The sequence below is a fragment of the Ciconia boyciana genome, chromosome 16 (genome assembly GCF_034638445.1).
Source record: "Ciconia boyciana chromosome 16, ASM3463844v1, whole genome shotgun sequence".
NCBI lineage: Eukaryota > Metazoa > Chordata > Aves > Ciconiiformes > Ciconiidae > Ciconia > Ciconia boyciana.
This window is the reverse complement of record NC_132949.1, coordinates 10,521,080-10,548,158: the sequence shown is the minus strand read 5'-3', so window position 1 is coordinate 10,548,158 and position 27,079 is coordinate 10,521,080. Positions and strand designations below refer to the sequence as shown.

The 27,079-nt window shown below is 37.0% G+C and overlaps 1 protein-coding gene across 12 annotated transcripts in view; it reads left to right on the top strand.

Moving 5' to 3' along the window:
* The window catches only part of B3GNTL1 (UDP-GlcNAc:betaGal beta-1,3-N-acetylglucosaminyltransferase like 1), a 144,474-nt gene that overhangs the window by 104,776 nt on the left and 12,619 nt on the right, over positions 1-27,079 (top strand). For 8 of the 12 annotated variants that reach the window (XM_072880775.1, XM_072880776.1, XM_072880774.1 and 5 more), the window contains 4 exons: positions 2,606-2,730; positions 12,418-12,553; positions 22,389-22,457; positions 24,070-24,222. In XM_072880775.1, the coding sequence (XP_072736876.1) occupies positions 2,606-2,730; positions 12,418-12,553; positions 22,389-22,457; positions 24,070-24,222 (483 nt within the window). Of the gene's footprint in view, positions 1-2,605; positions 2,731-12,417; positions 12,554-22,388; positions 22,465-24,069; positions 24,223-27,079 lie in introns of those variants that run through there. The other 4 variants (XM_072880779.1, XM_072880781.1, XM_072880784.1 and 1 more) reach the window with 3 other exon arrangements.

Below are 27,079 nucleotides of genomic sequence, written 5' to 3'. Positions count from 1 at the left end.
CTGAAAACTATTTATGTGGTAGCCTATTGCTGAAATGCTGGATTGTTAATTGATATTTTTAGCTATGGATATTAATTTTCCAAAAATACATTAAAATCTCCCTTTAGTGGTTAAACAGCTTTTTCTATGAAAGTTGTTTGACAAAGATTCCTGGTGTTTAAAGTGCCATCTGGATCCAATAATATGTCTCAATTGGGAAGAAACTCTTGTATTGCAACAAACTTACACGCTCAAGAGCCATAGAAGTCTCATCCCTGCAGGATCTATAATGCAGTCAACATCTTTCCTCTCCTGAAAAATACATGGCAGTGCTGCTCCTTTGTAATGGGAGAGGCCACTGCTGAGCAATACAAGGCACCTGCTCATTCCTAGGGGTGAGCGTACTTTGTTTCAAAATATTTCTGCCAGTTAAAGTAAAGCAAAAGAGCACTCCAGAACCAAACAGCATTCTGAAAGATCCTCTTTTGCAGTAACTCTTTTTTTTAATATACGTATTAACAGTTATCCTGAATAATGTAAATGCTTATCCAAAAGAAAATGAATTGCAGATATGTATGTGATGTAATCATATATCTGAATCAAAATATGACTGCTGCACTAAGCTGATATGTTGTACAGAATTTGTGCCCTGCCCGACACAGTCTAGTATGTGACTGGAAAAGAGGAAAAGGCTTAAACTTTGCTGCTGAGTCTCAGTCATTAAAGTCTGGAATAAGAAAAAGATTACAAGGGCTACCAGATAAAGGGAAATAATTTGAGTTTGTGTTTTTCTTGTATTCCGATGACTGCAGTTGCTGTCTGCTACTCCAACTTCCCCCAGATTTCTTTTGTGGCTTTCAAAGTAGGTTCATATAAAGCATGAATTGTATGAAGTTCTCTAAAAGTTTTCTTCTGCATTGGAGCTCTTAAACTAGAAGTCAGACAAATATCTACAAAGACAAACAATAGCTACAAATAAGCTGCCCTTAGCAAGCTATCAGATCAGAATCCATTTTCTTCACAATCTGGGAGTGTGGTCCAATTCAGTGTCTTAAGTCAATCTATTACATAGTGAGATCTGGAGCTGCGAAGTACAGAGCTTGATTTGGTTCTGATTTCTTCTGAGATACATATGTTCAATTGAGTATTTTGGATTTGTTTTCCAGGGTTCACAGCTTTTTTTGTCTCATTTCTCCCCCCCCGGCTGCTCAGTCCAGACCATGTCTGACATGAACACTCAGTGTGGTGGGTATGAGAAACAGTCACTGAGCTGTATTGCTCTTGTAAATAGAAGGCCAGAAGAAACCACAAAGGGATTTTGTGTCCAGCACTTTAATTAGAGAATCTCATTTTCTTAATTGAGGAAGAAACTCAGAAGCTGTGGTAATGGGGAATTTTTTTTTTTTTAAACTTGTGCTCTTACTATTTTTCTGTGTTGAAATAGAATACCTAAAGTTGAGGTTTATGCCCCTGTTATTCAAGTATGTGATATTACCTACAGAAAGAAATGTGTTTCAATACCTTTCCCTTCTTTTACTTTTTCCTTTACAACTTTGTCATGTTATCTTTCAGCTTTTTATTGATGCCACACTTAAACCAGGTGGTCCAAATAAAATATTTTATATATCAGAGACTTTTAGTCTGATAAAGTCATGTGACCTTTTAAACACTGGGTTGGAGGAAAGAGAAAATCTGTGTTTAAACACAGAAAAATTGAATGTTCTAGCCATATTTCAAGAAGTTGCACCATTGCAAAATGTAAATAGATGCTACTTTTTTACCTTCAGTATAGGGCGGGCTGTATCTTTAAAGGTGGGTTTATGCTTTCGTATGCTATGACATGTAATTGAATACTATGTGCCATAAGATTGCCCTTCTGACAGTGTATCTCTGGCATGAAGATTTTCTGATTTTAGGTGGGAAATGTTGCATATGATCATGAAATCTCTAATATTTCCTAGAGCCTGATAGATCCACAATTCTAGGAGATTTTTTTCTTGCAGTGTTTCAGCACTTTTGCTTACAATCCCATTAGGAAGAATGTACCATGGAAATAAGTTGCAAGAAAAAAAAAAAGTTGGTTTTTTTCAGATGTTGCCTCATTCTGAGGTTGTTTTTATTAAGGTTTTTGTTAAGGTTTCTTACTGTGGGGCCTGATTCACCTTTTCTAAGTAGAGACCAGTATACGTATGGCAACCAAAGAAAGAACGATAATTCTAGTAAAATGAAAAAACACCCTTCTGAAGTCACTGATCCCTTTCAGTAAACTATTTGGTTACTTGGCACTTTAGGCTTCATGAACTGTTCAGCAGCTGGGTTTCTCTCTTTTGGGACTAGCCTGTACCAAGCTTTATATCTCTGTCAAAATGAGATGATGTTTACTTTTCCACCTCTGTCCTTGTGGTCAGCTGTACTTCATTTTTAAATAGCACCGCTTGCTTTTTTAATAGCTTTATCCTTTCTACAGATATGTTTATTTAATGACCAACTTCATGGAGACATACAGAAAGAATATGAATAAAATTATGTTAAACCTTATTCATTTGGCAGAAAAATAAAATGTGTCTTCAGATGTAACTGTGAATACTGGTTACTTACTGGTTTGAAATAACTGCTTCTCTTCCAGGGTGTTCCAGAAGATTTGTTGTTTTTTTATAAACATATCCAAAAGGGCGGTGAAGTCTTTCGAGTAAACCATTGCCTCCTGCTGTACCGTTACCATCCACAGGCTGCAACTCATTCTGTCCTAGAGTAAGTTGCAATTTTTTGGTAGAACTTAAAAATTAGCTTAATTGGCAGCAAAGATACTTTAATCTCTTCAAGACATCACACAGCAAAATAATTACCTAGTTGTGTTTAAATGTGTGTTGGGTTTTTTTTGTTGTTGTTGGTTGCTTGTTTTGTTTTTTTTTTTTAAAGACTAAAAAGCATAACATAATATGTTGGTAATATCCTCTTTTGATGGTGTTCTGTTCGTTCTTGCTATGCTTTGCTTTTGAGTAACATTCTGTAATGCTGGAATTGAAATGATTAATTGAAATATCTGGTTTGGATACTGTTGCCCATAGACTACTGGTGTACCTGCATTAATGATTTAGTGAGGCAGGAATGGTGTGGGGGCATTTTAACATTTGACAAATATTCTAAGAAATTGTTTTGTCTTTGCAACAGTTCTTGAAATAATTTCACAGTAGTTATTGTAAGAGCAATGAAGCATTTTGGGGACTGCATTACAGCAGTACTGTTTTCTCAACTTCCACTTACCATCCCTTCAGCTGAGACTGTAACTAAGTGATCACGTGAGATCTCGTAATCTGCCTGAATAACCTCTCTGGTTATTTAAAGCCTCTGAGTTTCTTACCCTCAAAGCAGATTAAGAATACTTTGTATGATTATGTATCTCATCTGCTGAACATGGCAAAAGCAAGCAGTGAAGCGGTAACTTTTTCAATACTTTGAACATGATTGCAAGAACGTGTTTGAAATATATCCTAGTGGTGAAATTTTATTGGGATTTTTAATTAGGATTTTTAATATGTGAGGTTTTGATTCTCATATTTTTTGCCATGTGAACCATAATATAAAAAAAATGTTTTTAAATTTTAAAGCTTAATTTCAAAATGAACCGTCTCAATTTTAAAAAAGTAAACAGAAACCTGTAATACCAACAAAAACCTTCTTTTGGAAAGAAAAATAATAAAACCTAAACGTTTCATCTGATAATGTGCTGCATTTACATATATTATTTTCCTATTTTAAAAGGTCTAAACAATCTAAATCAGATAATGAGGTTTGAAAAATACCTGAGGACATTTAGGAGTAATTATCTCAGGTGATTCCTTGTAAGCTGTTGCCTACTGCTTTTACAGCGCTGGTCGACCCTTAAAGAAAATGTTAAAATTGTCGATTGCTGATTCCTCTATGTGCTCATTTTACCCATCAAAGGCATTCTTCGTGATCAGAATTCCTGCAAGCTGAGCCAAAGTCGTTTCTTTCTCTTATGCATTGACATTAACGAAAAACTATTTGAGTTTTACTGTCCTTTAGGACAGACAGGTGTGGGTTAGGAGTCCCACACCAGAATCACAGTGGTAATTAAGTAAACTGTTTTCTTACTGATTAATGATATAAATACACTTCTCAGTCAGTCCTATTTGTATGGCTTTGTAGAACTGACTAGTAAAACTAAACATTTTTATGTGCATTTTAGTTGTATATCACTATATTATTGTATTACCATAAATACTATAGTATGCTAGCATAAATATCATGCTCATGGTTAGTGTCACTACAGATCTTTATAAATACATATATCTATGTATGCATGTGTATGTAAAATCATTTAACACTGAAACAGTCATTCCAAGCAAATAGAAGATATTCTTTGGATTTTGCAAACAAATACGAGGTAAATTATTTTCCTTTTGATTGGTGTTAAAATGTAAGGGGTTTTTTTCTCCTTTAGCCTGTGATCATTTTGGCAGTTAGTTACAAACTTTTCAGCCGTGCATCATGGGATGCTAGAACTCTTGGAAGCCTGTTGCTTGTATCTGTGGGAAAACATCTTATTCTTGGAAATGAGTTTGTTTTGAATTTACTGCAAGCTGTTGCTTATTCAGATCTACCAGGTTGTGTGGCACAAGCACCCTGAATTACAACATACTGTGAGAATGTGGAAATACTGTAAGCTGTTTCAGATGTGCAGTTTGCATGTCCAAATTGGCGCCTTTCTTGTCTCATTCTAAGAAGTCAGGCTAGCCATTCTTCCTGTTGGCTTTTGCTGGTACTACTGTTAATAATATTTTCTGTGACCTTTCAAATATGAGGTTGTGTAATATCTCTTCTTATTGGCTTGTTCCCCTGTTTGTTGCCCAAGTTGTGAAGGGTTGGCCAGCATTTGTTTCTAAAGACTGAGGTGTGCATTGAGCAAAAAGAGGTTAATGGACTCATCACAAAGCTTTAAATGTATAATTTAAATTGGGTCTTTCCTAGTTTGCCTTTTGGTCACCCCACCTTATTTAACACATGTTCTACCTTTTCTAGAACTGTAGTTTGTTTGTTTGGGTTTTTTTTATGGTGTGTTTTGTTTGAGGAGTTTTCTGTGGCATTTTGCCTTTCACCATTGGCCTATGTTGTCTGAATTTTCAGAGTTAGCCTAGACCTGGATTAGGAAGTAGTAACTCACCGACCAGATTAATATCTTGTCTGAGATCAGAATTATGCTTGTAGGAAAGTTGATTTTTTTTTTTTAACAGTTTATACTAGTTTCAGTCTTAAAAAATAGTTTGGAGCTAGTTAATAGGACTTATTTATACAAAAGTGCGTAATTCAATCTTTTCAGCAAAGGCAACAGTCGCTCGTAGCCTATTATGGGCTGATTTCAGTTTATACGAGTGTCTTTCATTACTGTTCAGGGTAAAAAAAATGCCTGATTTTGCATTTTCAGACTTCCTAAAAAATATATAAAACTACTTGGCAAGCAACATTTAGTTCTTTTTATTTAGTATGTATAATTGTAAACACTAATGATTTCTAGGTCATTTCCTATGATTAGTATCCTTCTGGAACAAATATTGAGAGGTGAAAGTATCTGTGAAGCAGGAAACAAAGTCTTATTTGCATTCTCCCTTACCCTGGAGGCATCAGTCTACGTTATTAAATGTTTTGGGTGTATGACATAATCTGAACGAAGTACAGTCTATATTTAGATTTCATTAGGTGCATACAGAAATATAAATGTTCTCATTGTAATTTCATCTAAAGTCTATGATGGATACCTGCTAAATGTGAATGAGCAATAGAAGTTTTGAGAAACTTCTCTTTAGCCAGGAATTTACAACACAAATCCCACGTATTGTATCTCTTAGATCTAAATCATTTTATCTCACATTACAGCTTGTATCCTAGGGCTGTGTGTATGTTGTGCTACATAGCTACATTACACTGATTTGATACAATATCAAAACTGGCTTTATAGTGAGAAGTGCTGTAGTAAGAAAGCTTGGTGTATAATAAAAACATTGTAAAATTCATAGATTTTTATCTTGCCAAAAGGGCGAAAAAGGAACTGTATATAAAACAATGTACCTCATTGCAAGATAAAAGTCAGCTTGGAACAAGATGAGCAATAAAACATTACACTTGTCTTTAGGTAGCGTTGCTCATGAAGACTGGCAGTTGGGGCAGGTAGCTAATGTTTGTAGCAATTTACAAGCTTTTGGTCAAGAGAAATTTAATATACGCAGAAAATAAGGTTCATACCTTCCCTCTGAGATTCAGGCAATTCCCTTTTATGCAGAAAATGTGAAGCATACTTACAAGGCTTACAGTAATTTCATACGCTGTGTATTCAGAATGAGTATAATATTGTAAGAGCTTGTTCTGCAGAAATAAGCAAAATTACGTAATCTATTGAAACCATCTGGTTTCAGGCACTAGAAGCTTCCAGTGTCATCTAAGTGAAGGGGAACAGGCATTTAGTCTGAAACACACATTTGGTTGTTTTAAAGGTACTCTGAGGCATGGGTCTTGTATCACTGATGAGCGCAGGAATGCCTGCTTCATTTCCTGCAAAAACATGTGCATCCAAAAATAGGCAGGAGAGAGGAATAGCGTAACATATTCCTGTACAACTGAAATAAAGATGAGGTCAACTGCGTTTTTATCTTCTATGCTTGCATTTGGCACTTCAATTAAACATGGAAACTAATGACCTCATTAGATTCTTGAAAAGTAAATGGCATTAACATTGATAGTCTCTGTCTTTCTTAATAAGCCTTTCATGAAAAATAGGCCACAATGCAAACCATGCCTCAGTTAATGACCCATGACCTGAAGATGAACTCAGACATTAATAGAACCTATTAACAGTGTAAATGTAATAACTCAGTGGGACGATATGGTCCAGCAATTAATAAGTTCACATGAAGTTCAACAGAACAACAACGACAAAAAAAATCAGTTTATTCACCAGTATGGTCAAGGTTCAAATGGGATTCATTTCTGAATTTCCTGTGGAGTGTAAGAACCTTGAATTCCGCATGCAAAACTAGCTATAAAGAATCTGTTCTTTCAGCTCTCACTGTGATTAAAAAGTTCTCTGTTCTTCCATCTCTGGATCATCTATCAGGTGAGATTCACCTATATATAAAACTCTATTATCCTGCCATGAATAAAAACAACACTGGAAGAGGCCGTTCGCTTGAATAGCTCCTCTTCCTGTCTGGTGTTACCTGAGTAGGGTGCGGGACCAACGTATACAGAAAAGGTCAGATTTATAGTATTACTGTGAATGGTAATCAATGCCTAAAATTCCAGTACTGTTTAGGATATTGGGCTTGTATTTGTGCATTTCTCAAGTACTTGTACATCTGTCTGCTCTGTTGATTCACTTATGTAGCCTCACTGGGGGAAGGAGGGGAAAGGCAGTCAAACAATATGGCGAGATTTAACTGAGCTCAGACATTAAATCATATAGCTTTTATTGTCACATTATCTTTCATTTCAAAATAGGAGTAGAGCAGATGTTTCTTGACTCCTGTATTCAGTCAGTAGGTCACCACACATTTTAACAGAGCTCCATTGTTATATTACTTGGGTGGATGGTATGGTAATAACTACTTGGGACTGAGGAACACACTTCGTAGTCATTCTCACCCGCTGCATGAATACCCTCATTTCACTCCTGCAGAACTTTGGCTCCTCTTCTTCCTTCCAGACCACATAACTGATGAGTATTGAGGGGCCATGGCAAGTGAGATCTTAGGAAAATTATATAAGCCTCTAGAATGATTTTCCAAGTAGAAAAATGTGTACTTCTTACATTTCTTTTGTAAAGTAAAGAAGTGACAAGAAAATGAAAGAAATTGGGAAAATAATGTACTTCAAGAATTTGGGTCAAGGAGGAGTATTAAGATGTGGGAACTACCTTCTACAGTCAGAACAATTTGTATCCCACCTTCTGGCTGAGGAAAATCTGGTTAACTGAATATGGGCTAGGAAATGATACTAAAGGCTACTGGGAAACTGCTTACTTTAATCCCTTCTGACATGGGTAGGAAAAGCAGCCTTGATTTGGGATGATGCAGAGTAATAATACCTCCTAGTTTTTGCTGGTGGCTATGAATATGTAATAATGCAAAGTCTGAAAATAGCTGTGAGAATCATCTCTGAGTAGTGGTTTGTACAACTTCTAGATCGTTTCAGGCATTTTCTTTAATCATCCTTTGCACGTTGCTATGGTTTCCATCTGTTGCACCTGCACTGGCTCTTAAAGGATGGGAAAATGGCGTTCCCTGATCCCTCAAGGCAGGAATCCCAGTTATCTATTCTGGAACCATCAAAAAATGTGGCAAATTAGGTGAAATGGAAACCTGAAGGGAGTAACTGAAACTCTCTCTTCTGACACTCTGTAAGCTACCTTTTGCTTCAACATGTGAGATACATTGTTAGTGCAGAGCATGTTTTCACAAAGATTAAGTCTGTGGTTGTCACTCTAAAGCTCAGTCACAAATTCTCCCCTCAATTCTGTTTTTATCCGATGATCTCAGCTTGCACTGTTAAAAGTATTTCAAGGTTAACTCAAGACTGCAAAGTGTTCTATATAACTTAAAATTTTCGTTAAAAAGGGCACATACAATATGGGGATGTGATTTTTAAATACTTTTCTGTGAGCATTTTAATGAGAATGCCTCATAGTGATGCAAGCAAAAAATCACAAGTGCTGAGTATATTGGCTTCATTTTCACAACCCAAAATAGGTATTTAAGAAAGCCATTTATTGGTGTTTAAATGATGCTGTCTGACAATATTCTTGTATTTGAACAGTGATCCAATTAATTTGGAGTTTAATGAGTTTCATATCCTTTTATTTCTGAGTGCAATTCCCTTAAATACTTTCTGCACTTGCATTTCTCAATGTAACATTCATAGATAAGATTGGGTCAGTAAATCTGCTTCAGTCTGAAATCTTTGTGGGTGATTACCAACAATGAGATTTGGTCTGTTTGAATTTTACCTCTATAGGGACTTCTGTGGAACATAGGCACCCATCACCTAGACAGCAAATGCATACTGTCTGGAAGCAACCAATACTAAATGTACCAGGACATTTCCATGACTAATAGAAACACTTTCTCTGTGCCTGGATGTAGATTCCCAGTGTTTGCCCTACACCAAGAAGTTAGTTGATAATTTTTTAATGCCTTTTAAGGTTGCCTGTTTTTTCCTTAGCTTTCTTAACTTTGCAAACTCAAGTGGAAAAGAAGCTTGCCTTTGTCACTCAAGTCAATAGAACAGATTCTGAAGTACCCCTGGAATGTAATACAGTGTTATCCTTATGAAGTCACATTTCAAAGTAAAATCAGTTTTAAAACCTTTCCATTTACGTGTAAAGCAATAATCTTCCTTTTTAGAAGCTAGTAGAAGCTCTAAAATTTCCAGTAAAAGGATGCTGGAAAAATACTTGACCTTCATATTTCTTTCCTTTAACTTTTCTTCTGGGAATATAGTATACTCTAATGAACATGGAAACAGGCAAGTGTCAAAGGATGCCAGCAGCAGCTAAAGCTCTGCAGCAGGAATGCAGCTTGTGGTTGCATTAGAAGAGATTTGCAATCAAATCCAAGATTTTTTTTTTTTCTCTCCATTAGTTGAAGTGCTGGTGCATGGCCGTAGTCTTCAAAACAGTGCGGAAATTTTATATGGAGTAACTGTTCTTCTTGGGTACATTTCTTTGTGTTTGAAGTTCTTTCCAAGTTATTCACACCACAATCAATGATGAAGTGCTAAGCAGGATTTGGCTGTGCTGAAAAATTGCACGCTGAAGTGAAGTGGGCTCTCTGGAGCTAACGAATAATCCCAGCAAGAATCCATATGTCTTAGTGCTATGAGGGTTTCATGTTCTTCAAACCATAACTCAGGGATGTGAAGGAACAACACAAAATTCCTGTCAGTAAAATATTAGAAAAGTTTGCTAACAAACTTTTGGGAACAAATTAGGTTACCTATTAACCTCAATGACCTCAAATACTTGTACCTCAGAGGTATACTTCATAAGAATAATTTGGAACAATAAATTTGGCTTTGTGACATTTGATAACCTGTTACAAAAGGAAAAAATTTGAAAATGTTTCATAGAAGTCAGATGTTACTGTAATGCTGGATCATCAGACATGTCTAGTGATCATACTCATGTATTTACAGTTTTATAAGAGAACCAAAATTGGTGTAATGCATACAGGATTATGGATAATCAGAACTGCAACTAGGAGATGGAGCAGTCTGATTCATTGATGAGAATGACTCACAACAGCATAGCTGTAGCAGCTCCTGTTCCTGACACTCTACCCACCTGGACAGTTTAGATCCTTAGCATCAAGGAAGCTTGAATGGATTTTGATTTTTCTATAAAATGGCAAGCTGCACTTGCAGACCAGAAGTAGCTTGCTGGTCTGCAATAACCTCTGCTGACTCATGAATCAGAAGCCTTATTTGAAGCACAAGAAATAACATATTCTTTGAGTATTTTGGTGTTTAAATTCCATACCAACTTGATATAGTCAGATGACTGTGGGGCTTAAACTTGAATTGTGAAGAAGGTATATTGGTAGGAAATAATAAGTGCTTCTCCAGACAAAGAAAACCATAGGCAGCTTTAGGATCTCACAGGCAAATTGCTAGGTTTTTTTTCTGTTAATGCTTTAACTAATTTCAGCATCTAATTTCTTGGATCACAAGATGTATTACAAATTGTAGAACAAGTTGTTATAAAGTGTATTGTGTTCTGTCATGATAAAGCAAATGGAAAAAAACCTATTTGAAGAAATGCTTTCAGAAAGGAAAGACAATTAGGTGTTTATCAGAATTTCCTATGAAGGAAATTTTCAACTCAAGGTGCCTTGTTCAAGAGATGTAGATTAGGAAGACTTGTCTGTCAAGCCATAAATTGAGGAAATCAATTTATTGTATCTAGAAAACTGTTAACATATTAAGTATGAGATAGGTTCCTAGTTAATGAATATTAAATGAACCCTGGACATAAAACAGATGTTCTTAACAGCAGGCAGTTTTGTTTAAACCATTGTAAATTATGTAGTCTTAAATATTACATTATAGGGTGGGAACTGCTGTTTTAAAAGCATATCTGATTGAAAGTGATAGGAAATGTGTGTACGTGCACATGTACACACACACACACACACACACAAAAGTTGTAGTTGTCAAAGTGAATTTGACAGTTGGGAGGAATGGTCCATGAACAAAATGCATTCCTTGAAGTTGTCTTCTCTTTCCAAGAACCTGTCTTGAACTTGCTGAAGATCTCAATGGGTCTTCAGTATTTAAAGATGTTAGGTGTTCCCTTGTTACTGGTTCCAAAGCCATGTGCTTCATCATTTGGTATTAGTCTCACAGTTGTTTATCTCAACTGCCTGGCTTAAATTATATTGTGGAACTTATTACAAATATGAAGACATAAAGGTGTAATTGGACACAGACATTTGCCAGCTTGCTTTTTTTCTAAAGCATCTTTTAAGAAGTTTTATAAGGCATACCACTTCTTCCAAAAAAAAAAAGAAAAAAAAGAAAAATAATTTCCACTGCTCCGTGTTTCTAGAAGTGCTATTTCTTACGAAAGTCGTCTTCAAATAAAGGCACAGTCACATTCATATCACTGCGGAATAATACTTTGGAACCTTTAAAATTAGATCTCTCTTATTTGGTCTAAAGTGTGTGCGTGCACATTCACAAGCGTGAATGGTGTGTAACAGTTTGTGTTGCGTGTGACTTTGCAGTTCAGTGATTATTTGTTGCTGTACGGGTGTCTTCTGATTCAGAGCTTTGAAAACTGACTTGTTGAAGATGAGCTGAATACCAAAATGTAAATGGACTTTCATTGTAGTATTGGGCTGTATATTTGGGTCGATTGGAGTACTGAATTTGTGAGATTTCAACTTCACATTGACAAAGGAGAATGAAAGCATGGGCAGATGGAACATGAAGAGGTCATCTTGGATTTAGGAGATAGTTTGCCCCTATGCACTGCAGTGTTATAGAGCAGTTCATGTGGTGAGTACAGGTATGGGCAAACACTGTATTGGTGGGCAGTTGGAATTGTCGGTATTGAATTTGATTACCATAGCCACAGTTTTTCATCTTCTTGTGATCTTCTGTTAGGGTTCTTGAAAATAATAGTGGTTTAGCTACAGCTTCAAATCTATCCTAATGATTTTTGTCTGAGAACTGCCACAGAATTTCTTTTTTTCTAGCAACAGTTTAAATTTTCCTCAGAAATTTCTAGCATAATGTTTTGGTTTTTGTCTCCTGTATGAATCAGTTTGATCAGATTTATGTGTATGTGAGTATGTACATATGCATATAGGTATATAATAATGCTAAAAGTTTTAGGGGTCAAAATCCACCCTTTTTCTAACTCTCCAGGGGAACCATCTGGAATCACCGAGTCAGGTTTCTTGAAGAGAGAGTCCTGAGCTCCTGGACATCATTCACCATTTGGAATGCTGGCAAGCAAGGCAAGAAGCTCTACAGAAGCTTGTCACCAGCTAATCGGAAAAAGGTGAGCTAGTAAGAATGGGTGACATCTGTACAAAACTACTTTCTTCTCCTTTGTATGCCTCCTTGCTGCTTCTAACATAATGTAGCAAAATTCTCATAAGCTATTTTGTCCCCAGAGTACTAGTTGATTAATATAAATTGGGGAAATTCTCAATATTCTGCATAATGTATTTCTTATTTTAAAATGCTGTATTACTTTATTTAGAGCGTATGGTGTGTATGTAGTGCAACATATGCACCCATGTTCCTGCTTGCTGTGACTAAGCATGGTAGTAGGTTAGACACACTATATAACTGTTCATAGCCTGCTACTGTGTAACTAACCATGTAGTATCCACGTACACAAGTTGAGTAGAATAACTCTTTATTTAGTAGGTATAATACTAAACTGCCTTGTCCAGGATTATTCATACATGTATAATATTTGCCCAGTTCCTAAGTGGATACTGCACAGGTGCCTATCAGATGCTGATTAGCCTGGATTGTATTATGAGGAGTAGTTGTACTGTAACTCCCTTTTGAAAAGCTTGATTGTTTAAAAATAGGGGTGGGATGTGGGGTGAACAGGTGAGTAGAAACTATTGTACATGACTATCTAATTCAATTTACAATCAATTGAAAATGCGGAGGTTACTTATATTTGGCAATGGCAGATACTTCTCAGGAGAGATTTGTCGGAGAGTTTAAATACCTTACTTTTATAGCATTTTCTTTTGTGTAATAACTTTTTGTTAGATAAAGGCTTTAGGGCTAAAGTCAAATGGCTGTTTCTTATAAAGAGCCACAGAACATTCATTTTATTACCGAATGTGTTTTCTTTTCTTAAAAATATGGATGGGAAGACAAAATGACAAATATATATATATAAGCTTGATTAATGTTGTGGCCCTCAGACCACACACATATTAAAAAAGAAAAAAAAGAAGAAATTTGTATACCCATAGTTGAAATTACTGAATAGACATAGGAGACACTCATACAGTAAATATACAACACAAGAATTGAACCTGAATTTCCTGCTTGCTATTCCAATGCCATCCCTCTTTCATTGCGGTCATGTGGCAGTGGAACTGTATGAAGAAAGATTAAATGCGATGTGTCTCTAATCAGTTACTTCATTCAAAGAGGACAGAACTGTTCATTAAATGTATTGAGTTATCTTGGTCATGCAGTGCTGTGTGCACATGACTTCGGGGGGTTTATGAAAATGTTCTCTTTCATTAGTACTTTGCAGAGCACTTTGTGAATTCCACTAACTTACTAGCAGCCATTGCACTTTTCTGTCTGCAAAATTATGAGAATAAGTTCCAAGGGAAGAGATGGCAGCTTGTCTGGTAGATTTTTGAGATGTTATGAAAAAAATAGACTATGATGTTTTTGTAGCAGTGTCTCACCATCTTAGGTGTTGGGTTTTTATAGTTTTGTCTTGTTTTCTAGCTTTTTTTGTGCCAAACCAAAATGGAGATTGGTATTAAGATAGAACACCTCTCTAGCTTTGGGTTACATTTGCCACCTCCTTCTATAGGTGACTCATTCAGGACTTCACATCCTGTTCAGCAAACACAATGATAATTTGAGGGTATCACTGCAGAGGTGATAAAAAGGGCAAGAGAAAAATAATATTGGTGGGGTTTTTGCCATTTTTCTGCCAAAGAACCAAAGCTTACCTCTTCTTCAGTAAGGAACAACCTTCATTCCCCAGTATGCTAGCACTGACAGTGTGGTTCTAATTAACTGGATCTTGACGTTCTTTCCAGCTGACCTTTACATAACGTTTGTTTTGGCAGTGTTGCAGGCCATGATACTATTTTGCTTCTGTCAAGGTTACAATTGCACATATTCCAGTATGCTTTAGTTTGAGATTGAAATACTGCATTGAGCATTAACCTATTAATTACTGGATACTATACCAGACACATTTAGCAAGCTTACATGCCAGATGCAATTGCACATGCCAAGTATGACTCATTTTGCAAATGTACTGCAGAAAACTACTGCTAAAAGGCAGTCACAGTCTGATCCTTAATACCTTATGTAGAGTAATCAAACTTTATCCACTAAGTCTGGTGTTATCTGAAGCATTCAGAGGTTTTCTCGATAACTAACAAAGATAAATAGCTTCAGAAAGTGACTTGCATCGTCCTAAGTGAGACCAGAGGCCTAGCTTTTAGATAGCTAATTTCTTATGAAATTAGTGTTATCTGTAGTGATAAAAGCACTAGTTTTATGTAGTTGTTCAGGCTCATTGTGATTGCCATTGTAACTTCCTAGCTTTTCCAAAAGTGAGATCCCAAGTCTATCCGTCTCAGTCAGAACTGAAGCTGAAATGATATCCTAATGTTTCATAGTAAGTCATTGGCAAAAGGCTGTAGAAGTAGTTAAAACATCTCACTTCTCCAAGTGCTAATCAAAGGATTATGCTGCTGGAGTTTCAGGAAATAAATTCATAAATTTTGCAGTAGGTAATTCATGAGAGCTTTCATTTTATTTTACATTAATAACAGTAAAAGGAGGCTAGTTAAACTCCATGTTACACTTTTCCTCAAAAATACTTCAGGTATTTTGTGACTAATCTTCAACTCTTACCAAAGACTCTAAAATCCCATACGAACAAAGGTTGTAAGTAGTTGTTGCTTTGTCCTTTCCAGCCCTAAACCCAATAAAATACTTTTCCTGTCTCACCCTTTAAGGACTACCTTAACCAGATTTAAGCTTTCATATATTCTGTTAATTACGAGAACATTAGAGATTCAGTATCATTTTGAATCTACAAGTAGAATCTTGTGTTGTCCTGTAAATGGAGGCCCTGGGATATGAATTCATCAACTGTGTAAAATAGACACCCTTAAAATACAATTCCAAAAGCCCCTTAAGACAAAATATGATGTACTACATCAATACACTTACCATTTTCTCCTCTGAAGGTCCAGTTGTGTAAACCAGTGTGATCTTAAAAGGTCTAGTACCATTTGAAGGGCAGGTAAAATTGCCAAAATAAGCTGTATAATTTAACTAAGCTGTATAATTTAACTGTCTAAATTTATTTTCAGTTGTTTTTATACTTTAAGTCAGTTTAGACTTTAAAATTTCACCTCTGCTCTGTTTCACTGTTGCTGCATCATTTTATTGAGATTCAGAATTTCATTAGATGTCATGAGACTGATTTCAGTTGGAATGTGGAGTCACAGCAGGGTTGTTTTCTAAATTGGCACTAAGTACCTGTAGAAAATTTGTGACACATACTCCTAGAATAAATAATAAACACCCCCCACCCCCCCCAACCTATTACATACAGCTTGTATTAGTTTGTAATTCTGATAGAAGCTAAACTGTACTAAATTTTCAGGAAGAGAATTAATTAGTTTGAACTGTCAAGCTTAGGGCATGTAAGAAAACGTCTTTTTCAAAAAAGAATGTTTCTAGTATTTTTAGAACCCCATAAACAAAGCAATTGCATTTCTTATACTGACTAGGTTTTTGTGAGATGTTTGAAAAGTATAAATATGTTGCATGCTGAACAGCATTGTTTCTTAGAAAACAAAATGTTGGCAATTCCAGGAAGCAGCAGTCTGTGTATGTTCATGCTCACTAACAAATTATTACTTTAGTCTGTTTGGAAAATAGTCTGAATTTGAATTACGGCTATGTTAAAAGAGAAAAGGACACCTAAGCAATATTCTCTCTTTTACTTCAGACATCTGTATGGTGAATATTAAAATAATGCTTTGTTTCCAAAGAGTTCAGGCAAAAATCCAAGGGTCAGTATTTTTGCTAAACAGCAACACAAGAAAAAAATTATTCAACTAGTAGGTTTTTTATGAATTAATTACCAGGATCTCAGTATTCTTAGGGAAATTCTGTTTCCTGGCTGTCCCATTCTTGATTCACGCAGTTGACAGTGGTTCAGTATTAGCATTTCTGCAAGAATGAAGTCGAACAGACCTTTTTTTGTTTAAAACACATCCGTCTTGTCTATAATTTGCAGCCGAAGATGGAAACCAAATGTTTTTGGGATGCTACATATGCCTGGAGGGTTTCTGAGCTGTCTTGTCTGCTCTTTTATTCTCCATCAAACTTTAGCTAAAAGGAGAACTTCAGCATTAACATTTTGTGTCATTTCCGATAGCTGAAAATAGTGCTCAAGTAGCTAACAGAAAAGGAGGGGGAAAGGACGAAATAAGCATCAGCTAATTAGTGGCATGGAAAGAGTACTAGTACACAGCCAGCCCATGTAGTTTCTCTATGACAACCCTGTCCGCCAATGGCAAACTTGAAAGCTTCAAGAAAGTATTTTGTATACCCTTTTTCCTAGCTCATTAACCATTTAAAATCATATGTTAGTTTCTCTTCACCTTTTTCTAAGAGAGACATCACTAAACCATGTTGTTGAACTATGATCCTTCAGCTCACTCACAAAAGCAAAAAATGGTTAAGTTTTGTAGCATTTTAACTACTCTAAAGTATATGAATGGCAGTATGAGAGACTGAAGTGGGGACGTATAAAAGCAAAGAAATATAAATAAATGAAACAATATTACACCCACCTTGACTGTGGAGCGAAAGACAAAATGACAATGTGGAAGTGAGTTAAAAGAGAGCCTACAGAACAAGGTGAGAGAGGTAAAATGTGAAAGCTTCAGTTAAATCCAGGTATAAAGCATCCTAAAATGACATGGGGTAAAACAGAGGCTTCATTTTGGACTATAGCAAATACTTCATGCTGAAATATGGCAGGGAAATCTCCCTGCTGCTTCCATTCAGGAAGATGTGCTTTTTGCAGTGTCCGTTTTGTCAGTACAGAGGCATGCACACTTGAAAAGTTACTGCCATAACTAATGTAGTTATCTGTTCTAGAGAAGTGAGACACTTCAACTAGTCCCCACAGTGTTACATATAAAGGCAGTTGTATGTAATAAGGGAAATTTTGTATGTACAATATTTAGAAGCTTATTTTGCATGTTGGATTCTGGTATTAAAATTCTCTTGAGCAACTTTGTTTATGTATATGTGCAAAGAGGGAAGATGCTGCTATCTTTAATGGAATAGTGTCTTTAAGTGGAGTCATGAAATACATGCTTGGAATCTAAAGATACCTGCAGCTTCTGTCATGGCTGTAATGCTGAAGAGGTGAAAGAAAAGCAGCACCCTGATACTGAAAATCCTGCAGATTGTGAGGGGGAGTTGCTTGCTAGTTTCATGGTTCCACTTGTGGTGTACTGGAAGATGTTTATGCCTCTGCATGTCTTGTTCTGTTTGTCATTAACTGTATCTATTTAAACTTGCATTATAATGCTTTTGGTTACTTTGTTTTGACATGAATGGCCAAAATTGATTTAACTTTTGTGGAGATGTATATTAACGTGCTTCCGAGGCTTTATGTAAGTTTGAATTAAAGAATTATAAATAGAAGTATCAACAGGGTCACTAGAAGTTTAAAATGGATGAAGGATTGCATGAGATGTGGAGAGAATGCAATAGGGAGGATCTGCTCTTACAGGATTTTGTAGAGAGTTTGCAGGTTGTCTTCTTTAAAGATAAATTCTGTGAGACCAATTGATGTAATGAGGAGGGAGAGGAGATGATGTGCACGTGACAATTTATCAAAAGGGTTGTCCATTTTTTCTGTCGGGCTCTACTAAGTTATTCACTCTCCCTTGTAAAACTTGCCTCTTGTATCCTTTCAGCTAGAACAAATCTTGAGAATTTGCTGTGGTTACATTTTGTTGCTTTCTGTAAATGATCATTACAGACCTAAAGCACACCACAGGTGAAAAGATGAGGGAATAAAATCCTATAAAGATTGTTCACCATAAAGGGACATTATTAGGCTGATGAAATCTTTCAGTTTTTCCATTAGGAAATCTGAGTGGAATGGGAAGCATAAGGAAACATCCTCTGCAGTAGCCAACAAGGCAGTGCGCAAGTCAAGGATGAAACTATTAATTCTTGTGTAATAGTAGCACAGCTCAAACAGCTAGATAACTACAGTTGCACCCTAAGTCCACTCTTACTGACTTCTTAGCTTGTACATTTGGAGTAGGATTAATCTGCTGCTCATTAATCTCCTTTTACCACAGGGAGGTCTGATAGACCCAGCCTGTGTGTCCCTTCACACAGCTGCTGTGTTTATTAAAAAGAACCAGACAGAGAAGTGCTTTTATCTTCCTCAAACGTGTCTTCCCCAGCAGAGATTTTTTTTGAGTAAATATCTTATCTTTTGAGCAATATAAACTTTCTCTTATGAGGGAGAAAACTATTTCTCCTTTTCCCCTTACACCGTTGTTAACGTATGTTGCAATCCATATTTATAAAAATTACTTATAGTAATTATGTAGCTTGTATATAACAGATATCTATCTCTGTCTTCCAATTTTTAGCTGAAAGAAATAGTCTTTTCTTTGTTTTGGAATTGTGCAGATTTTCATACAAGTGATGTTCAAAACAGAAGTATGAAATCATTTACATATTTACTTAAAACTGAAGTGTGATCTGAGGACTCTGTAAGCTTCAATGGTGTCATATTGTCAGAGGCATTGCAAAAGAGCCATTTTGCTAGAAGGAGGGGAAAAAACCCAACTTGAGACTGCTTTATAGCTTTATAATTCATAGGTTCCTCCCTGGGAGACAGCAGTTCATGTATGGATAGATGGTCTTCATAAAAGATAGCAGAAAGAAGCCCAGTAATGCAGGAAAATAAATAGGTAACTCTGGGTTTATCCTAATAGTATAAAGTAAATAGCTCATATAAGCCTGATGCCTTGGGTTCTCCCTATAGGATAAACAACTGTGTTTAAGTCCTGTATTTAGACTCCAGACACAGATTTTCTTTAATTGGAAAATAAATAGTGTGTGTCAGAAAAATAGTTGACTTACATTTTGGCCACCCACATGGTGTACAGTCTGGCAGAAAAATTGCCCATTCAAGTCTGACCTGTTTCATAATACTGTAAATATCAGATTTAAGCTGGCTGAATCCATTGAAAATTATACTTAGTGGTAACTCAAAAAAAGGTTAGAGACATTTCCATCTTCCAAGGGAAATTTGTTGAAGACTTACCTGTCTAGGTTTTTTTCACACAGCTGCTGTTACCAGGAGTTCCGTGTGCTAGATAGTCTGGGGGCTGGGTGGTTAGTATGGCAAAGGCAGTTTGCAGAATTTTCTGCACATGGTAGTATGAGTTATGGCACAGGATGAGGGGAAGTGTTATGATTATTGGTAATCTAGTGATAACAAGAGCTATCTTTGGTTCTCTAACACAATTCATGTCAAGAAGCAATCTGTGCACCAGTCAGGGTGAACGGTGTGATACTTCCCGGCACAGATCTTGCAGCTGAATTCTCAGTTACTGACATTAAAGTGTAGATAGAATTTCACTTTACCTTATGTCAAAAGTTTTGGTGGTTTATTTTGGTTTTTAAAATCTATAGGAGTATAAGCAGCTGAAAAAATAGCTTCAATTATTGAAAGATAACTCAATGTATTGGACTGTATTTATTCCCAGAACTCTGTTGGGTTGACAGTGAAGATGTATCCTGCTAAATTTTGTTTATAATGATCACAACTTCTAGGACACTAAAACATTAGTGGTGGAACTGAGATTTGCAGAATATTGGAGAATTTTAAAAGTGGTTAACACAGAATGAAAAGTATACAGCTAAGTAACCTCTCTTTCCACAGTGGCTTCTACTTGCTTCCCTTCATATATATACATATTTATATACGTGTGTGTGTGTGTATGTATGTACATATAAGATGGGTAGAGGAAATCTTGGGATGTAGTTCACTGTGCTTAGTCCACACCACCTGATTTTTCAACTACAATAAAGCATTACAATGGTCATGGAAATAGGGTCAGGGATGTAAAGTGTATTATCTTGTGTTTAAGAGGAAAAAAGAAAGCCTAAGAAAAATCCTAGTTCTTAGTCTTTGTGCTTGAAGGAGTTGCTTGTGTTTGCTACTGTCTAACCCAGCCTGCATCAGCCACAAAGACCATGTTCAGTGTGTAGTAACTTCCTAGTACTGCCCTGAATTCCCTCGTTTCTTTCTATTTCCATTATAATGCCTGACACAGGGGGAAGTGTCTTTAGTGTGATCCCTCCATCAGGATCATCCAAAGCAAAAGTCTGGATCTGCTGGCGTGTAATGTGATTCCTTTAGTCATACAGCCCCAAAGTGAAAATTTAATGTTTCCTTAATGTTCTGTTCTTTATTTCTTTTGGTGCCTGTTTTCAAGCAACCTATTTTCCAGGTATGAATGTCTATGTCTGAGTGGTTCCAAGGACTATCCCTGCCCACCCCCTCCAGTTTATTAGCTGTATTTTCCACATTGACTTGGTATGGTGGTGGTGTTTAGCCATATTTGTAGTCCCTTGATATTTTTGTTTGTATTCTCTTTCCATCGATGTTTAATGGAAGAACTAATATTATCATATTTAAGGATTTGGATAGAAAACTGTTCCATTGGATACTGGAAATATCTCCAAAGTATTTTTGATGTAGAAACACCTTTTATGTTGCAAGAGAATGCAGCTCTATCTGGCCATTGCCTGAAAACACGTGTAACACAGTTCTGTTCCTCTGCGGTTTTGCCCTTGGGCTGCAAAGGTGGCACTCTGCGTCGGGAGTGAAGTAGCAATAAAGAATGCAAAAGTTCAGCATTATGACACCAGTGCTATTGTGTCAGTGTTTTCCTCTGCCCAAACAGAATGAGGTCACCTTAGGTAAAAGAAAACTGTCTTAATCACAGGAAGAAAATGAGTAAGAGAAATTTATAGACACAGAAAGCGAGCCAGCCTTTTGCAGCCTTCTCTAACTTAATAAATTAATAAACAGCTGTTTGGCTTTTCAAATTTTCTCAGCAGTAAGTGTTGTTAATCAATTTTTAATGCAACAATTAAAAAGATAGGAAAACTGCTATCCAGCTTTCACCAGAATAATTGATTTCTGTAAGACCTTAACTATCTTAGCTGTTCTGCTTCAGTGTAAGAGTTCTGTGTAGATAATACAAAGAGATACAATGGAAGTCAGAGGAAAACATAGCTGTGTTTATTTTAGAAAGTCTTCCAAATGTTACTGGCAACCTAAGAGTTCAAAAATGAGGCCACTGTGTATTTTGGATTGCAGGCATTTATTCTGCCTGCATATTTATGAGGAATGCAAATAAAAAACCATCTGAAATATTTGGCAACTAGGGCTGCAAATAATGCTTCCATAACTACAGTAAGAATAACCAAAATGAAGCAGTAATTATATGTGTTTAAACACCAAATCTACTGAACATTTCAGTTGAAAAATACAAAGCCCAAAACCATAGGAATTCCCAGACTTGGTGTGTTATGACCTAGAATTGAGGCTGGTATTACCAGAGCATCCAAAGCAGTTGGGCAGCACTGTTATACTGAGGTAGCTGGTGGTAGATTTTATGCTTGGGTGGGCAGAAAGAGGACAGTTTGTATTATCTAATCCTAGGTGTTTCGTGGAAGTGCCAAAATGAGGAGGCTAGTCTCTGTTTTTAGTTTACTTAGCACATCACTGAGGATGAAGTTGATGATCTCATAGATGTTTTCTCTTATGCAGTCAGTAGCTTATATCATCTGTTCTCATGTTCATAAAAACATAATGTGCTCATAGACAACTGCAAAATTCGCCCACCTCCTTAAGATACACCTGGAAAGGATTTAATAAATTTCTAAGCTCCATAGGAGGACCAGGGTGCATTGCCTTATTCCTGTGTTCATTCACCTGCCTGTAGCACTACTTACATAGATACGCTACAGGTGAAATGTCTGCTGGTAGCAAAGAATGGTATTGAAATGCTCTGCTTCTGTTTTGCCAGGTAACTGCATTTTGTGACGTTGATGAAAAGAAAATAACAAAAGGATTCTACACTTATGAAGAGTCTGAGGTTAGTTGTAAGTACTCTTGCATTCTTTACTGTGATCTGGAAGTGTTTGGGAAATGTGATGAAAGAATACATCACTGATTTTAAATATTGTGTAGCAACTCAATTTGGTAAGGAGGTTGTGACAGAATAGATAGCCGGGGATTGATACTGCAGTGCGAACTATGGAGCCAGAACTATGGACCTCACACTCACTGAAGTCAGTTTAGAAAGACAAAAATATACATACTCTGAAAGGATTCTGATGATGGGGTAAAACATAGCCTTCACTGACAGTTTTTTCTTTTAAGTGAGCGTAGAATTTGGCTCATGATGGATAAAAGTCAAATATCTATTAAAATAAAGAAAGCTTCTGTGATTAATTATAACCTATCTGTATATTATAGTTATACTGTGTCTGAATAAAACTTTGATAGGTTCCTTGGGAGCCTAAAATTGTAGGCAGCAACATTTGATTCCCTAGACAAGGAAGCATGATATTTAGATAGCAATAAACAAGCCATATATATAAAAAAATGTTGTCTTGTTGCAGTATTAATTTTGTGATAGCAGTTGGCTCAAGACCTGGCGTAAAGTTTCATCCAGATTCAGTCCCTACAACAGTTGGTGAAAAGACAGTTCTTAGTTTCACTGGGCATTGGATCAGATCCTATGGGTGCAGTCTTCTGAGAGTGCAATTTGACATTGCAGCTTAGCCAGTCTAACTGCAGGGGTGGTTTGACTTCGCTCACTGGCCTCAGCCACATGCTCCCACTGCTTTGTTTATAATGGGTCTAGCAATCTTGTGGCTAAAGGGTGACTTGGTTCAGTTAGCTGATCTGGCAGAAAAGGAACCCTCAAAATAAAAAGTTTTCCAGCAAGTTATCTTGTGAATCAAATTACCCTGAGGTTGCACGATCCTTATATCTGATGGGAGTAGGACTGAGGGAGGGGTAGAGGGAGAGGAGGGGCACCTCCTCAGATACAGTTTGTGGTTAGACTAGAGTAACTGTAAAATCAAATTCTATACTGGGAAGCTAATGAGTGCTTTCAGCTGCATGAAAGCAATAGTTCAGGATTTTCACCTGGAATACTGAGGACTTGCTAACTACCAGTGCAGTAATACTGTCAGCATAACTGTTATAGATCCTGTGCATTTGTCTTTCTAAGACATACCCATCCTCTCAGATCAGTCGTAAAGAAGATTGTACTGCAACCTGTTGTGAATCCTTAGCAAATTCTGCAGCTTGGATCCACGGTGAAGTCCCAGTTGGGCATAAGTCATTTAACAGCTCGCACTGAGAGGGAAAGATTCTCCTTTGTATCTGTTATTGTGCCTGCTCTGATGCTTCTCTGATGGCATAATAAGCTGATGCAGCTCACTAAAGTGGCAGAAAATTAACCTGCCAAAAAAAGAAAGAACATATTTTTTTATGGGGTGGGCTATTAAATCGGCATACCTTGCAATCAGAGCAAAGAGGGAATTGTTTGGGAAAGGGCTAAAAGTAGAGCTTGGAGGTAAGGAAGAAGCAGTGGAGGAGAGGAGTGAGATCTTCTCCTTTCAACAGCAGAAAGCTCTTAATTCAGATCTGGTGTAGTGTGTAACTTTTTGTTCAATAATTTTTTCCCCTTTTAGTGTTTAGTAGCTCCTAAAACTAAGCTAACAAGTAACCCTGTGTGCCCCTCTACTGAAGGCTACTGCTTTTTCCTGCAGGAGAGACCAAAACCAAAAATTCCTATACATCACTTCAGAGACGCAACTCCGCCTTTCATCATCTGTGTGAAGCTGGTGAGTACCACCTTTAGCCTTAGCTTTATGTGCAAAATCAGTATTTGCTCCTCATGAAAATGAATTTCTATTTACTGTAAGTAGGTTTTCCCAGAAGCTTTTACTATGCAATTGAATGGCCTTTTTTATCAAACTGATTGTGCAGAGTTTTTCAGGGATTTAAAACAGCAGTATTAAGTAAAGTAGTATTAAGAATAATAAAAGGTACAGCTTCTGTAAAGGAGCTTGGATCTGTTTGACTTTCTTGCCCAACAACATTATATACACAAATGAGCATATACAGTCAGCCACCTGGCCTCATTTATTCCTAATATTTTGCAGCCCTATGTATGGCAAAGGCTTTGTATTTTAAATCAGACCTTAAAAGCCGTTTTGTTTGGCACTGCCAATTCTGAAGCCTCTTCTGTGCCTGACTGTGGGAACTTTCTTATTTCAACTGGTTTAATTGACCTAGTAACATAACTAGAAGACGATAACCAGCAGTTATTTTGCTGTTATATTTAAAATAGCAAAGCACAGTGTACGGGGTAACACAGAAGTTTTAAAGCAAAATAGCAAATACATTCTAGTTGCAAACGCTAGTAAAAAAGTCTCTAACAGTAACTAAAACCTGTAGCTACATATAAACTCCAACATTCTAACACTGTACTGGATCTGTCCAAAGATCGATTAGCTGAATCTCATCTCATTTGGTACAGTCTGCTTTTAACTTAGCACTCCCAACTTGATGATTAACTCTGAGATCATAACTATGAGTTGTAAAGCCAGACGGAAAGTACCTTAGGGCATTATCATGTACTGTTGGTTGATAAACTCTTGGATAAGCTAGTAATATTACAACTAATTTAATTTTTCATACTACATATAATGGTGGGTGGAAGTCCCTAGACAAAACATCTGTGTAACCTGTTACAAAGCACATTTAATTTGTGAAGCCCTTAACAATGACACTATTATACAATATCTTGCCTGAAAACTCTGGTCCATGACTTCAATTGTGATTTCAGTGTATTTTTCCACTCATGGCCACTGAGCATTTTCTACTTGCTGATCACAGAACACTATAGGCCATAGTATCGTTTAAGTAATATGCAGTATTTTCTTTGGAAATACAATTTGACCTACTTGAAACAGTTTCAGAGTTTGCAAAGTTGCTTCTAAAATCTGTCTTTTGAAGCAGCTCACTTTTTTAGGAGAATTTAAGAAAGTCAATAGCCATTTGTATGGAGCCAAACCTCTAGAAACTGCAGGCAAGTTATCACCTTACCCCTCTCACTTCATGACTGAATTACAGAGTTGGCTACTGTGAAAGTTGGTGTTATAAGAGCTGATGGCAAGAACACCCTAGTGCGGAGGTAAATAAAGATCAATGCGCATGGAGTTCCAGCAGCATTATACACTGGGAAAACAAAATAGTGGCCAAACAGACAAGAACAATGCTGATAATAAACCTGCATAACAACATAGTGAAAGTCCATAATGGAGCTTACCTTTCTACTGATTTTAAACATACTGATACCTGTTAATAATATGAACCTCACAGTACACCTGTGTCATTATACCATATTATTATTTTAATATTATGAAGACAGAGAATCAGGTTGTTAGGAAAACAAATTTATAATAAAGAACTTAAACCAAATTTTTCTGTCAGCAGTGCCTAATACCCTGTTATCACCTGAAAAACCACAGAAAACGTAAGAAATAAATAAAAACCATAAATATATCTGTACCAAAGTGTAGGAAGCGTAAAACCCAGTGGAGAGAGAAAAGGAATCAGAGGGTCTCAGGAAGCAAGCAGCAGTGCTCTGAGTCCCACTCCAGAACCAAGGCTGCTGGACCCTCCTTTTCTTTACCATTGGGTTTGGCAGCTGATCTTAAGGAGTAGTTTTTAGCAACCTCTTTCAGCCATTGTCATATTTGCTGTATTTTATTACTGTTAGGAGTCTTCATGGAGGCTGTCAGAATCCGTGAAATCCCACTCTTACTACTTGCAAGGTTGTGGGTGGATTGAAATAGCCACAGTTTTCAGTAGCAGTTTTGTCATGGAAAGTAGTCTTCTACCAAAACAAATGTCGTGGTTTAACCCCAGCCGCTCGCTCACTCCCCCCACAGTGGGATGGGGGAGAGAATGAGAAGAGTAAAAGTGAGAAAACTCGTGGGTTGAGGTAAAGACAGTTTCATAGGAAAAGCAAAAGCCACGCACACAAGCAAAGCAAACCAAGGAATTCCTTCACTCCTTCCCATGGGCAGGCAGGTGTCCAGCCATCTCCAGAAAAGCAGGGCTCCATCACGCCTAATGGTTACTTGGGAAGACAAACGCCATCACTCTGAACGTCCTCCCTTTCCTCCTTCTTCCCCAGCTTTATATGCTGAGCATGACGCCATATGGTATGGAATAGCCCTTTGGGCAGCTGGGGTCAGCTGTCCCAGCCGTGCCCCCTCCCAGCTTCTTGTGCCCCCCCAGCCTCCTCGCTGGTGGGGTGGGGTGAGGAGCAGCAAAGGCCTTGACTGTGTGTGAGCACTGCTCAGCAGGAACGAAAACATCCCTGGGTTATCAACGGTGTTTCCAGCACAAATCCAAAATATAGCCCCACACTAGCTACTAGGAAGAAAATTAACTTTATCCCAGCCAAAACTAGCACAACAAAACAAGTTGATAAATGTCTGTGGTTTAAAATATTCAGGTATCCTGTCTGCAGCAGCTTTCAAGCTTCTAGACCTGACCACTAAAGGAAATGGTTTCTAAATGGGTTGAGAAGAGCAGAGTATTGAACTTTTTAATTCATCTGTGTTGATTTTGTGCAGGCCAAGTATAATGCCGAGGGTTAGTCTTTGCTGTATTTATAGGTGGAGT